A 15324-nucleotide genomic window follows, 5' to 3' on the forward strand; every position below is an offset into this window, starting at 1 on the left:
CTCAGTCCAGCTAATAGTATAACTGTATCCGTCGCTTTAGTTTTGAAAGATGTATTATTCCAAGCATGTATTATAGTCACTACAGTACATGTACAGTTGTTTGCTCCATTGGAAATCATTACCCATGTCTCAACTGCTAGTCCTTTTCTTTATTACAGTTATTACAGGAGCCTGAGTGGTGTTTCTTAACTCTGTCAAACAATGATTGTTTACCAGGCAAAACTTATTTACATTGCTTACACATTGATCAATATACCTACAGCAGTGAACTCAAGTTGCCAGCACTATCTAAGCATGACCAGCAGAATGAAGATGAGTCTGCCAGATAAATGAGTCCTTTATCATGCATCTTTTACCTTTGGTGAGGCAAGTTGTGCCAGCCAACGTGACACCAGTGAGCCAAAAATGTCCATAGGACTATGCATAGTACTGAGAGACTCTCCTCCTGCTCTCTCCCCACATGATAATTTAATGTTGGATTCTCTTTAATACTAGAACTCAGGATGTGTAGAGGGAACCAAGGGCAAAGGTGAGAGGACTAGGACTCTGCAAGGAACAAAGGAAGAGGAAAGGAGCTGGAACCTTTGGGGAGATGGGAGGTAAAGGCAAGTCCTGAATAGATAAACCCTTCCCAGGGAAGTAAGCAAAATGTATTTGCTCCAGGAACGAAATCCCATTGAGTTTCAGGCTCCAGATCTCCATGTCAGATGTAAGTATCTTTTTTTTTAAAGAAGTTGCAGTATAAGTCTCTTCCTTATAAGTAGTGCAGCCAAAGGAGAAGGAAGGATAAACACTGGTTGATTGATAAACTGATTGATAAAATAATACACCCCTACACGGTCAAAGAACACTTCTTTGTAGTGTAGCTTGTGGAAATTAACATATTTATTAACTTCATTTATATTCCACCTTTCTCCCTAATGGGGCCCAAACCAGCTCACATGGTTCTCCTCTCCTGCTTTTTAGTCTCTCAACAAGCCTGTGACAGTTTAGGCTGAGTGTGTGTGACTGGCTCAAGGTCACCCAGCAAGCTTCTACAGCATAGTGGGGATATGTCTTTTCTGGAGGGCTTGGGACAGGGAGACATAACCGGGATGAAATCCCTGCTCATCCATGAGGATCAGGGGTGTGTGTGGTTGATTAGAATAGGTTATACCATCTCAGCCTAAACTGCCTCACAGGATTGTTTTGAGTATGACACGACCCCTTCTTGGAAAGTAGCTCAAATGGGAATGACATAAATAAAAGTATTGCAAATGTTTTTGCAGTACAGCAATCCAATGGCATAAAGTAGTTTTAATATATTACAGGGCTTAGTATGTGTCTTAATTCAGAGTGTCAGAGCAGTTTACAAAACCAATTAAATACCTGACTAGTGGTGTCATTTACTCATACAAGGAAAGGGAAAAAGGAGTTTGTGAAGATGATTCAAAAAAACACATGGCTCCACATAAAAGAAAGGAGGAGGAGATGAGCAACAGGGAAATAATAAGAGCTCAAGGTCACTCTTCACATTACATGTTCATGCACATCCATATTTGAAAATATATGTGGATATTATGTGAGCACAACAATGCAGGAAACCTCTTCAGGGAACACTAGTGAGATGAAATAAATGGATAGTATTGCGATCTGTGTGAAAAGGAACTTTTAAGAATAAAATCTTTTTACAAAAAGAAAAAAAGGAAAATAAATTGAAAGAGCTGAAAAATGAAGCTTTATTTAGAAACAGTGTAAACCTGCTATAGGTGTACACAGATATGCACTATTGAATAAACTGGACAAGTTGGAAAACAGCACACTCAACCCAACTTACCATGAATAACTTTTCAGTTATATCCTATTTTCCCCATACATGGTCTATCTACACCACTGTCAGGTGAAAAGTTGGAGCCAGTCTAGGCAATTGGCTTCCTCCTGGTAAATTTTCAGAACTATTACTCACCACGAATTCCATCTTACCTCCTGTCTGAGTGATGACTTGAATATCACTAGAAAGAGGTCCATCCCCAACTGAGGTAAAAGCAAGAACTTTTACAGAATAGGTTTTCTGTGGTATTAGATTCCCAATGGTGGTGATATGGCTGTCAGCCACATTGTGCTTCAACCAACTATTGACATGTTGGGAAGGGTCCATGGTATAATAAACTCTGTAACCTTGTATTTGACCATTTGGTTCTTCCGGTTCTTCCCATTGCACCAAAATGGTGGTTGAGCTCAACATACGAGCCTGTACATTACGTGGCGCACTAGATGGTGCTTGCTCTGAGGTCCGCGTTGAAACAGGTTCACTGGGTGGACCACGTCCAATGTTATTGACAGCAACTACTCTGAACTCATATTCAGAATATGGGCTTAAACCAGCAACGCTGTATCGTGTAGTGGCCACTCCGTCGATTTCCTTATAAGGTTCCTCAGAGCTTTTAGGTTTATGCTGGATAATGTAGTAAGACACTGGCTCAGGGTTTCCAGAATCCCAAGTCAAAGTGATGCTTGTTGCTGTGCTTTCTGTCACAACGGGAGTTCCTGGAGGTTTAGGTAAGGCTAGAAAAAAATTAGAATAAAATCGATTTAATTGATGAAACATAAAAGCATGTAATTATGAGTGAGTAAACAAAGACAAAAAGCAAGCAAAAGGGCAAGTAGATTTAGTAATGGGGCAGATCTTTTATTTGAAAGACATCTGTCAGTAAAATTGTTTTAAATTGATTTGTCTGTGTTTTAAATCATTTATTTCATTTTATCAATTGTAAAATGTATACTGCTTAGCAGTTTTGTGGAAGCCGCCCTGAGCTTACCTTGGCGGGGAGGGCAGGGTAAAAGTTCAATAAATAAATAAATAATCTAGACTAGGACTACGGTTTTATTCAATTTTCCAGAAGAGTACCCCCCCCAAAATAAGCATTTTGCTAACAAGTTACATTTAATTTGACAAAGTAATATAATTAATGAAAAAGAGAGCATGATTAAGGCCTGATATCAGAAATGTCTGGAATGTATAATTCAAGTACCAAGAAAAGTGAGAGGTCTTTCCAAAAATAAATGCTGAACAGATACTTGACCACTGGGTGCCTTTATAAAATTACTGTTCCTAGAGTGAACTAAGAGGAAGAAAAATAGAAAGTTGTGCCAATGCAACACTTCAGCTAGACAACAGTGGGCTTCAAAATGTCAATTTGATGCATGTAATGTCAATTGTGGTAGTTCCTTCCAGGGGTCATTTTGTAGAAAAAGAGCTAGGGGGACTCATTAGCATATGCCACACCCCCTGACATCACCGAACGTGTGTCCTCCCCACAGCCGGCGGCGACCTCCAGCGGGCACCAGCAGGGAGCTCCAGGCCCCACCCTCCCGCACCTCACCCGGGGGGATGGCGTCCCCCCGCATCCCCCCCCAAATGACCCCTGGTTCCTTCAGTTATTTTCTGCAGGCACTTTAGATGTTTAGTATATTTTCTAAATCAGACATTCCCAGGGTTTGTCATAAGGATTACAAAGTTAACAAACAAATGTTTGGGGTTTCCCAGAGTATAGTAAGCAGAAAACAACATTTCTCAGTGCTAGAACAGCTTTCTTATACGCTCCCTTAGAGAATGATTCCCTGAAGCTTTTTTTAAAAAAAATTTAAGGCAAGCAATAGGCTGCTGTTTCACTGTCTTTGGCAACCCTCAATTAACATAATAAGTAGGGAGGAACTCAGAAACGCATATAACAGTGATTAGAATCGGGGTCGTTTTACTAATATGAATTGCTACCAAAGTGACAAGTCAACCTACCTATTCATCCAAGCAAGAGATTTAAGACCAGATATCAGTGCACACATGGGAACATGTGACCAATCATCAGGGCTCCTGCTGACTGGTGAAGATCTGATGAGAATCAGCAATGCACAAGGTGACTGCTCACAGAAGTGTGATCTGCAATCCTGACACTGCTTAAAGGCAAGATTGCATAACTATGTACATACGTGTAGTGACTGTATGATTGGTCAAATCATAATAGTCTGCCTTCAGGAATCAGCAAATATATATACAAACAAATAACATGTCTATGAGCAGTATGAACAATTGCTGCTGGAAGGGTGAGCCAGCCCCTAAAAATGGGGATGGGTTTGGGAGGAGCTCACAATTCCCTTAAGTAATTAGCAGGATGGAAGAGAAGGGATATTTACAGTAGTTACAGGTTGCTTTATTCTTTCATTGTTTATACTGTTGAACTTAAAAAATGAAACTTTAAAAAAGTAATGAATTTATGTTTGTGGAATAACACCACATATTTCAAAAGGACCTGGACAATTAGGTTACACCCAACATCTCAGAAATATATTTGATTGAAAAGACAGTCTTCAAATATTATGTTAAATATTATTTTTAGCATTGCAGAATATCAGCTTAGTGCAGATAACAGACACAACTTATGCTTTGATGTGGACTTCCTTGTGGCTTTGTAAGTCCCTGCAGCAAACTGAGTTCTATTATGGCAAAATACTTTTTTTTCTTAAGAAATGCTATGACCCAAGGTTGTTTTATGATATCATTGGTTGAGAGTGTTTCTGAAATGATTCTAATGAAATATTCATGCCAAAAAACAATCACCCTCATTTTTCTGGAAGCAAGAGGTGAAAGAAATCTCAAGTATTCTCACAGAAGAAAAGCCTGGAATTACCTATAGCATTACCCCTCCCCCCCCCCCCCAAAAAAAAACTTTATTCCCTCCACTGGAATCATTCCCAAAGTATCCCTATGCAGGTAAATATAACCTAAAGTAATAGCCTGAAAAAATAGAAACCATAAAAGGACAATGTTTACATTATATTTGTATTTTTATGGATACCATGGTATGTCTGTATTATTAGAAAACTATGATTCACTGAGGGCAGAAACAAATCTTGAGTCAAATTAACACTACCAGTTCAAAGCGTTTGTTGAGAAATTTATAAGACATAATTAGGGGATGGGATACTAATATTAATCTGAAGAAATTAGAAAGGACATCCAAATGAAATCTGGTAACATACCCACATTAACCAAAAGATCTAGAGTTGTTTATAATTTGATGCACTGACATTATTGAATTAGAAAAAAAATACACATTAGGTCATATAACTGCGGGAGGTGTAGTAGACCAAGTACTAATTTATTTCATGTTCATTTTGAGTACCTGGATATCACAAAATACTGGATTATCACATTTATGGCATATTTGAGATGTTTGGTGTGAAAGCCAGTTTGGTGTAGTGGTTAAGTGTGTGGACTCTAAACTGGGAGAACCGGGTTTGATTCCCCACTCCTCCACTTGCACCTGTTGGATGACCTTGGTCAGGCCATAGTTCTGGCACAGCTGTTCTTGAAAAAGAGCAGTTTCTGTCAGAGCTCTCTCAGCCCCACCTTCCTCACAGGGTGTCTGTGGTGGGGAGGGGAAGGGAAAGGAGATTGTAAGCCACTCTGAGACTCCTTTGGGTAGTGAAGGGTGGGGTATAAATCCAATCTCCTCCTCCTCCTCCTCCTCTTCTTCTTCTTGCAACTGGACCAGCTTTCTGCTTTTCTTTTTGTAAAGAATACATTCTACTAATTTGGAGATGATCACCCATCTTTGTACCACACTATGACTAGGAATTGCTCAAAGATGAGGGGTAAAAAACAACCATAATGAGTGATAATTGGAATATAGTGCATTGTTGTTGTGATCAAAGAGAATGCAGACACACACATAATGTATGACCAGACACTTTGTTAAGGCCAATGTGAATTCCTGTTATGATTTGATTTGGTGACTCTGATAAAAGTGCAGGTAAAAAAGTGTATCATGTAGTAAGAACTGGGTCTGTACAGCATGGCAGATGGCCTCAGGCAACATCAAAACAGAACTCTGTGTCAAGGAGCTATTTTATATACAGGTGTATATAATGGAATGCCAAAATGTGCCAGGGATAAGGATGCAAATATTCTATACCAAATCATCAGGTACCACACATCCAAATGCAAAAAAAAGGGGGCCCGGGGGGGGGGGGGGGACCAACAATACTGTCACAGGGCATTTGGAATCCTCCTTTGGCCCTTCTGTTTGCATATATACAAGGGCAGGAAAAACTGCAGAGAAAGGTATAGCAGGGTAATTTATAGGAGGTCCTTGGTTCAAGCTCTGCATGGGACAACCTGCAAGACAGATGTGGAAAGTGTACCACGCACATCTGAAATGTTGCACCATCAGACTTAGTCACTAGGAACAGACCACTCAGGCCAATAATTTGGCTTAGCACCTTCCCATGCAGCCAATCCTTCCATGGCATTAAAGGCGGGTATATGAGCCCGCCTTGGCGGGGAGGGCGGGGTAAAAGTCTAATCAATCAATAAATAAAATATTACCACTGCCTGATGTTATTACAGCCACTTTTGTTTTCCATTTCCCCTTCCTGTCGTACAGGTTAGGTAACTTATCACACTAACAATTTTTAGGGAGATTGTGAAGCTGGATCGGTCTGTCCTTCCCCCTTTTAGCTGTGTAGATTATGAAGAACCATCTAAGACCCATTCCTGCATGACTCCAATAAAGAAAGCATCTGAGGTTACTTTCAAGCAGGGGATGTCAACTTTCATCTCTCAACCAGCACAGAAATACTGAAATATAAATCATGTAACACGGACTCAGATATGAAACAATCCACATGTTTATTAAACCGCATTGTTACTTTTTCTGAATTCAGGTCATATGAATAAGTTCATTAACTCTCTTGATCTAACAAGGCTCCTTTGGCTTTGAAAGTTGCACCAACAAAACACAGAATCCCAGGTACAGCTGTCCCTATCACTCCATGCTCATGAGAGGCACTACTGTGCCCGTCAAACAACAGTTTGCAGGTACGAGGATGGAACAGGAGAGCCGACAACCACACAGCAGAGCAGCTAGATGCACACTGGCCACTGTAGCTCTTGGTCATGTTGCAAGTTTAGCAGATGGTTAGCACTGCTCTGTGAACAGGGTCCAACCTGGTCTCTACCTCTGTTGGAAGGCTGCCTAGAAAGAGCCAAAAGAGACATAAGGGTAGCAATGAATAATGTTCAGCAGTAGCAACAAACAGCAAGTGGGTCCAATCGCTCTGTACATGCTGTGAACTACTACAGATTTGAGAGAATGGCACCATTCATACATGCTCTTACAGTACTTCTCCCCCCTCCACACTGTAGGGATTCACTTATTGGAAGAAATAGTGTAGTAACTGAGCCAACACTTACCCATAGCTCACAGGATGTTGCATTAAGCCCTGTTTGCAGTTTTGGCCGGGATTGGTCCGTGACAATTCTGAAAGTCAAAAGGCATCATGAGTATTTGGCCTGCATAAGCAATAGTTGGACTGCTGACAGCATTCAAGAAATGGGTCCGTGTTTACTGTTTCCCTACTTGTTCACAGGGTTACACCTGCATGACATTGTACCAGCATGATAGTAATGTTCTGCCAGCATAGCTGGCGGGGGGATGCCTTCTACATGTACATACTTTGCCTGAGACTATTAGTAACTGTGATGGAGGAAGGACTGTTGAGGCAATAAACAGCAGGGACATGCTGCAGGTCAGGGGGATTTGCAGTAGTCAAAGTCTAAGACAGGGTATTCTGTCCCATCCCTTGCTTACCTGTGTCGGTGCACTCTCCTTGCATCTTGAGTTGTTGGAATGAAGGATCCAGGCCAGTGACTGCGTCCTATGGTGGAGTAAGTACCTGTAAGAGTTCTGAGCAGAGCAGTGTTAACAATTTCTGTTCTCATTCACACAAAGCGATCCCTTTTTTGTATCCTTGTTCTAGATTTTCCATCAACTAAGTACTCTCATGTGTATTCTAAAAGTGAAATGTGAAAGAGAAATGCAGCCCCTTGTCATGCACCCTGAGATGAAGTGTATACTGTACCTAAGAATTGACAATATTGGTAAAGAAAGCTGTAATTGACTATATTAGTTTCTTAAGCTGCATTGTGACTAGGTTTGGCAGGCAGGGAGAGTTTCTAATTATTCCACCATTTTCAACAGTGCTCCAGTGAGATGTAGTCTGAAGAGACTCAGTATAATGACTAAGCCCTATTCCTCTCTCCAGCATGGAGCTGCCCATTTCTGTACCCTATGTGGCACAACTGCACAGTGCCATGTTTACACCAGCACAGCATTGGCAGAGTGCTATGCTGGCAAATCTCCAAATTATGCTGACATGAGACTTAATTCCAGAGACAGGTTTTAAGATATCAGACCTCAGTCAAGTAAAATAAGTGAATGTATGCTAATTATCTTTCTCTGCAGAATATGAGTTGGATCTAGTGGAACAGTTCATGAAAGGAGATGTCAGCATGGATCTTTCCTCCCCCTTTCCACTCCCCTAAGCAGCTCACTGTTTGTCTTGAACATCCTTTTTGAGGATCAGGAGAACCTTATGAAAATGCATGATACAGCATTACAGTAAAGAGGGGGAATTGCCTCCTGTTCCACTGATGGAAGCTGCCACCAGAAGTTAGAGGAATAGGCCATTTTACCTGATACCCCATCACTGCAGAATTCTGAACCATTTTCTTCAAAACAAAGTTCCTTAAATCTATAAGACAGTAAATGATTAGGAGAAGGGGGCAGCTGACAGGTGAAAACTCTTTAGCTTACATAGAAAAACTAAGCCATTTTATTGCATCAATCCTCAGAAAAGATTTTCAGAACAAACTCCTGGCTACTTGGGGAAGGTGAAGGTAGGGAATGCTCTGCCTTCTCCTTCCAGATGTTCTTTTGCTGGATCCAAACCAACATCTTTTAAAAATTAAAATAAGGTTGCACTTACCTGTAACAGTTGTTCATTCACAGTCTTCTGCACTGGCACAGGCCATGCCCAGAGAGAACATGTCAAAGCTTTGCAGAGCTTTATGAAGCTCTAGGGGTTGCTCTATCTAGCAAGTGATGAGATGGAACCTTCCCACCAACACTGTCATACAGCATGGGTGGGGAGCAACCCCTTCTCTCCTTTCTCCATTGTTGCTGGAGAAGCTCCAAGAGAGAGGAGAGAAAGAAAAACGCACAGAACTCAGAGCAGCAGCATGAGAGAGGGAATGTGTGCCTGCACAGAGAACTCTTGATTAACAACAGCCCCGGTCACACGGGAGGTTTGCCCCGCAAGAGGGACGGATCAGGGGCGCATCAAACAGGCGCGATCACACCGCAATGTTTGGGAAGCGGTGCGCACCCATCCCTGATCCGTCCCTTCAGCCCGAAAATACGCATTAAAAAAAAACCTTGGAAAGAGTACTACCAACCTGAAACGCCGCAGCAAGCGCAGCCATGGGATCGCCGGCACGCCCATCTTCAGCAGCATTTGAGGCTCCCAGCCGAACTGCGCATGCGCACACATGCGCAGCCGGCTGCCTCGCTCTCCCTTCCGTGGCTTCCCCCCACGGCATCTGATCGTGCCAGGAAGCAACTGCGCAGTGACTCAGGGGATCTGTCTGATCCCGCCGCCGCGCGTCTCTTTTGGTGCGGCTCTAAAAAGCCGCACTTTGACCACGCAATTTCTCCCGTGTGACCGGGGCCAACAATTACACAGACATTCAACTCTGTTACCATTTGAGGAAGAAATTGCCACTAAATCTAAGTAGAGGTCAAGCCAAAGTTCCTTAAATATATAAGAGTAAATTATTAGGAGAAGGGGGCACCTGACAGGTGAAACCTCTTTAGCTTTAGCTCACATAGAAAAACTAAGGAATTTTATTGCATCAAGTGTTTTCCCAAAGTTTGCAGAGAACTGTGCTGATTAGTTGAATGGGTGGGAAACTATACCATAAGGTACCTGACCAGATGAACTGAAATTTATCCCTCAGTGACAGTGGGTCTCTTGCAGTCAGGAAGCAAAAAAGTGGCCATTTGGCATTCTATTGGGTTGCAAAAAAGTCCACAAAAGGACAACCCCATTTCTGGAAAACTGGGTACAGGTAACGATCCTGAATGGTCATGGGTAGTTAAATTGGTCCAGCTGAAACAGTCCACACAGGTATTCTTCAAACAAGTGACATACATGGCTTGGATAACATAGTTTTAAGATCTTCTTCAATTTCAGATAGCCTCAGTCTCAGAACAATGTATAAAGGAGGCAGTGCACCCTTGTTTCCTCAAGTAGTGCACAGCACGCATTGTCTGTGGCTACTTGAATAATGTCTTTCCATGTTGCTTCCCAAGAAACTCGAGTATAGTGTATAACTCTTAGTTCCAATGCACTGATGCATTTTTTTTTAATTGGGGACCACAGCCCACTGAAATAATGGTTCCCGCAACATGTACCCCAAACTTCTAGAGAAGCGTCTCTAGTAACAATGACATTATGATCTAAGGACCCAAAGTGACATCCTCTGAACAACTTCTGATCTTAAACTCTCCAGGAGGGGGAGCGAACAACACACCAAGGAGCCAAAAAAACATTGCATCTGTGAATTAACTCATGAGCTGAACACCCTAGGGAACCAAACCTGAAGGGAATGTATGCATAAGTGCACACATGGACTACATATGTAGTACAGGCCACTACGCCTAATAGTTCTTTGTATATCCAGTGTAGTCTGAAAACAACAGTGACAAAATCTTGCAATAACAACAACGGGGTTGGACCCCATCCTTTGGGAGATATGCCTCACTTAAGGTAGAATCAAGAATTGGCCCAACACCTTGCAACCTCTGGGAGGGGGTAACTAATTAACTAATAAGCATAAAGCTTGCAATGTATTTAAAATTACTGCAAGATCATTGAAACGTTGATTGGCTGAGGGACCTATAGGCAACCCGTTACCTAAGTAGAGAGAAAATAGTACAATCTTGTTTTCTACTGTGAGCCACAACTATTGCTATCACTTTAGAGAATACTGTTGGAGCCATAAAGAGTCTGAGTGGCAGTACTCTATATTGAATTGGTTATTCCCATTTGTGGAATCAAAAGAATCACCAGGATGACTGATCTAGACTTTGGGTGGCATTTTTTTTTACCATTATTACTTTACTTCTGGGTAAGACATTACTGTTTGGGGATTCAGATCCATGTGGTTTCAGAGTTCAGGGCCACTATTTTCAGTGGGGAATGCATATGAGGTCTGGGGCAGCTGTTTATAAAGATAATGGCAACAAATTTGCACAGAACACACTCCAGTTCAAAGACCCTCCAAATTTCAGGTTAATTGGACCAAATGGGTGAACTTTACAGACCACTGAAGTAGATACCTGTTAATACAGACACAGTTTTCTCCACTGATTTCTAAAATGGCGGCCAAGCAGTAGCCAAGTAGTAGAGTTCCATCTGGCCACAGCATTTTAAAAAAAAAACAACCTCCAGCTGTCTGCATTTTCCTGCGTTTACACAGACTGGCTGACAGTAAAAAAGTCTTAATTTTCCAGTAAAAGCTCTGCATTTGCCATTATTCCTTGTTGTGGCCTGATAGTTTCCTTTCATAAGGTAAAAGTGGCTTCCTTTATATACTCCCCCAATCTCTTTCTGTCAATCTGCTGTTTTGGGGCTGTACTAAAATGAATGACAGGAATGTGTATTGGGAATAGTAGGAGAAGTGAGGCTGGAAGGCCAGGAAGGCCAATTGACTTGCATGGACTCTATTAAAATACATTACAGCACAAAAAAGTTGCAATGAAAATTTGGAACAGATTATATGAAATCTGTGCTGGGCCTGGAATGACATAATCCAGAGTGGAATGATAATCCCTGAGAGTAACAGTTCCTGGGCCCAGATAAAATTCTCTGGGATTGCATTGACAGCCCTCGGAGTAGAATGCAGCCCCTGGGACTGGAATCAATGTTGGGGGGGGGGTGTCATTCCAGTTCCAAACCACTGATTCCAGTCCTAGAGGCCATTATTCCACCATGGAGGGTGTCATTTCAGACCCATGGCAAGTTTCTCTAAATCCATTCCGCATTCTTAATGCAACGTCTGTTCTCTGTAATGTATTAAAATTGAGCCCATACAAGTCAACTGGCATTCCTGGCTTCCATCGTATCCAGTGATCCTTCAACCATCTCCATTGTTCCCAATGACATTCTTGTTATTTGTTTTAGTACATTCTGTACAGCTCTTTATTTATCAAGGAACAGAAGAACAAAAGAGAACCACCTCCTCCAAATGAGGGATGGAAAGAGAACTGTGGTTCCCTGTGGTTTGTCTCCAAAAGTGGGTGGCTGAAAGTTCTCGGTGTTCCTCCCTTGCAAGGATCCAATAGGAAAGGAGAAATGTCATTGATTTGAGAAATCAGTAGAATAAAGAAGAAGGAAAGGAGAGAAGAGATTGGATTTATACCCTGCCCTTCACTCGGAGTCTCAGAGCAGCTTACAAACTCCTTTCCCTTCCCCTCCCCACAACAGACACCCTGTGAGGTGGGTGGGGCTGAGAGAACTCTGACACAAACTGCTCTTTCAAGAACAGCTCTGACAGAACTATGGCTTGCCCAAGGTCATCCAGCCAGGTGCAAGTGGAGGAGTGGGGAATCAAGCCCGGTTCTCTCAGATTAGTGTCAACGCATTTAACCACTACAACAAACAGGCTTTCAAGAAGAATATGAGCACATGCTGCAGTCGTCTAGCAGCACCTGAAGCTGAAAACAATACAGGTGGAGTGTAGTTTCATTTCACTAAGAATCCTGGACTCCTAATACCATTGTGGAACATCATGGTAATGACCCCAAACAACTATGTCCTTGTATATCTTCTGTTCAAGTATTTCATTATACACACCTCTAGTGATGACCAGCAGGCTCTGACTTCGGAACTGGTAGAACCAAGGCCACTGACAGAGCCAGAGACAGAAATTCAGGTGAAATGCAGAACTTAGGAGCAGATGCCTCTGGGGCCCAACGAGTCTTTTCCCAAAGTGAGGCTTTCATCTGGGAAGCCCTATCACTGTGGGCTTTCAGCGTAAATCGATGGTGTGACCTTATTTGGAGTACTGTGTGCAGCTGGCCCGTAGCTAACATGGGGCCCATGGGGCCTGGCCCCCTAGTGTTTCTTCTGGGCCCCCTCCCTCCAGGGCTGCCCCCAAAGTGCTCCAACTGACCACCTGCACTGTACTTTCATTTCATTAGCTGGTGGGCCCCCCGAGGCCCCCTCCCAAAGAATTCCCTAGCTACGGGGCTGGTGTGCAGTTCTGGTCACCACACCTCAAAAAGGATATTATAGCATTGGAAAACGTGCAGAAAAGGACAACTAGAATGATAAAAGGGTTGGAACACTTTCCCTATGAAGAAAGGTTAAAACGCTTGGGACACTTTAGCTTCGAGAAACGACGAATGAGGGGTGACATGATCGAGGTTTATAAGATTATGCATGGGATAGAGCAGGTAAAGAAAGAAGTACTTTTCTCCCTTTCTCACAATACAAGAACTCATGGGCACATAATGAAATTGCTGAGCAGTCGGGTTAGAACAGATAAAAGGAAGTACTTCTTCACCCAAAGAGTGATTAACACATGGAATTCACTCCCATAGGAGGTGGTGGCGGCCGCAAGCATGGGCAGCTTCAAGAGGAAATTAGATAAACATATGGAGCAAAAGTCCATCAGTGGCTATTAGTCACAAGGTACAGATAGGAACTCTCAGTCTGAACCAAGTGATGCTCTGTATTCTTGGTGCTTCTGGAGGGGCAACAGTGGGAGAGCTTCTAGTGTCCTGGTATTTTTGGCCACTGTGTGACAGAGTGTTGGACTGGATGGGCCACTGGACTGATCCAACATTGGCTTCTCTTATGTTGTCATGTTGTTCAAGCAGCAACATTATGGGTCCCTCCAAGGCATAGAAGGCAGAGAGAGTACTTATCGGTATGTGCCCTCTTTGTGCTACATTTTTTCAATAATGCCTTCTGAACCACAACAAAAAAATGGACAAAAACTCAGGTGGCATTTTTTGGTATTAGTTTTATCTCAGAGGAGAAGTGGTGAATTGACAGCAGTGTCCGTGAGGTAAGATACAAGAGATGAACCTTTCTCTATGATGGTGCAAGGAGAACTGAGGGAAGGAGGAACTCTCCCACCTGTGTTGCATGATAGTGTTGGAGGGAAGGCCCTGTCTTGCAACAAAACAGGTAAAGAATCCCCTAGACTCTGGAGCCTAGCGTTTCTAGTCTCCAGGAAGATTTAGAATCTTTTTTCCATCTCTAGCCTGTACCTGCAGTCCCTACATAGAACTGCACAGAGGACTCAAATGTAAAGATTTCAGTTACTTTGGTATGGAACTTTTTAAAAAAAAATAAGGACTCAAATGTAAAGATTTCAGTTACTATGGTATGGAACTTTTTTTTAAAAAATGAGCAAAACAGACACATTCTTGTTTATACACATAACATACCTTTGACAGTTATCTGTGCTATTGCTTCTATAACACCAAGAGTGGACATGGCCACACAGGTGTAGTTGGCAGACTGCCTGACATCATTCAGCTCCAAAACATTCCTTCCTATTGGCATATCATCTTCAGGGGTCAGATCTTCAGCCCCCAGCATCCATTTTACATAGGGCATTGGTGACCCGACAGCAACACAAGTGATATTAACACTCCCTCCTGGCATGATCTCGTGGTTGGTGGGTGGGATTGAGAACCTCGGTGGGACTCGACGAACTGAAATGAAACACAAAAAACCACTAGTAAGTCATATAAATTGGAGAACATCATTTTCATATACAGGAGTACATGCATTTCACAGTATAAGTCTTTCATTATTGCTTATATTTGCCAAAAAAGAAATTATATGCTTAACAGGTTTATTGCCCATAAATCATTTTACATTTACTTATCAATGTCTTTTAACCAAATTCATACAAAAGTTGGTTCAGATCTAGCAGGGCCCCACAATTGACTAACTGCATACTAACAATACACAAACACCATGCAAAAGATACACACACGCATATATATGCATGTATATTCTGTATGTATATGTATACATATATATGCACAGTAGAAAACTGGAGGGTCAACAGCATGCTCCAGTTGAGTATCAAAACCAACTTAAATGCTGCACACTTCCAGCTGATGTGAAGAAATGTGGTGTAACACATTGTCACATCACAGCCCTCGAACACATCACCTACATACACTGAAAATGCAATTCTGATTTGCTTTCAGACTCAAAAGTGGATGCAGCCTCAAGACCTCGCACTAACACTGTAACAAACATAGGAAAATATATATACATATATAGTCACAGGAGAGGAAACAAGGCAAAGCCAGTATGAGAACTGGATTTTGTCATGCAGGCAAGCAAATGACAAAGTCTATAAGGAATCATGCTTAAGAAAGAACTGTCACAGAGGAAAATTTGTGGCAACTAAAA

At 42.1% G+C, this 15324-nt stretch overlaps 1 protein-coding gene across 1 annotated transcript in view; it reads right to left on the minus strand.

Annotated features, from left to right (window-relative positions):
• PTPRD (protein tyrosine phosphatase, receptor type D) overlaps nucleotides 1-15324 on the minus strand; it is a 260249-nt gene that overhangs the window by 238253 nt on the left and 6672 nt on the right. Inside the window, exons 7-8 of the mRNA XM_015424064.1 lie at nucleotides 14340-14609; nucleotides 1963-2544 (exon numbers count right to left, since the gene is read on the minus strand). Coding sequence (XP_015279550.1) covers nucleotides 1963-2544; nucleotides 14340-14609 — 852 coding nt within the window. The remainder of the gene's footprint in view (nucleotides 1-1962; nucleotides 2545-14339; nucleotides 14610-15324) is intronic.

The sequence above is a fragment of the Gekko japonicus genome, unplaced genomic scaffold, assembly GCF_001447785.1.
Source record: "Gekko japonicus isolate JY-2015 unplaced genomic scaffold, Gekko_japonicus_V1.1 scaffold701, whole genome shotgun sequence".
In the NCBI taxonomy this organism is placed as follows: Eukaryota; Metazoa; Chordata; class Lepidosauria; order Squamata; family Gekkonidae; genus Gekko; species Gekko japonicus.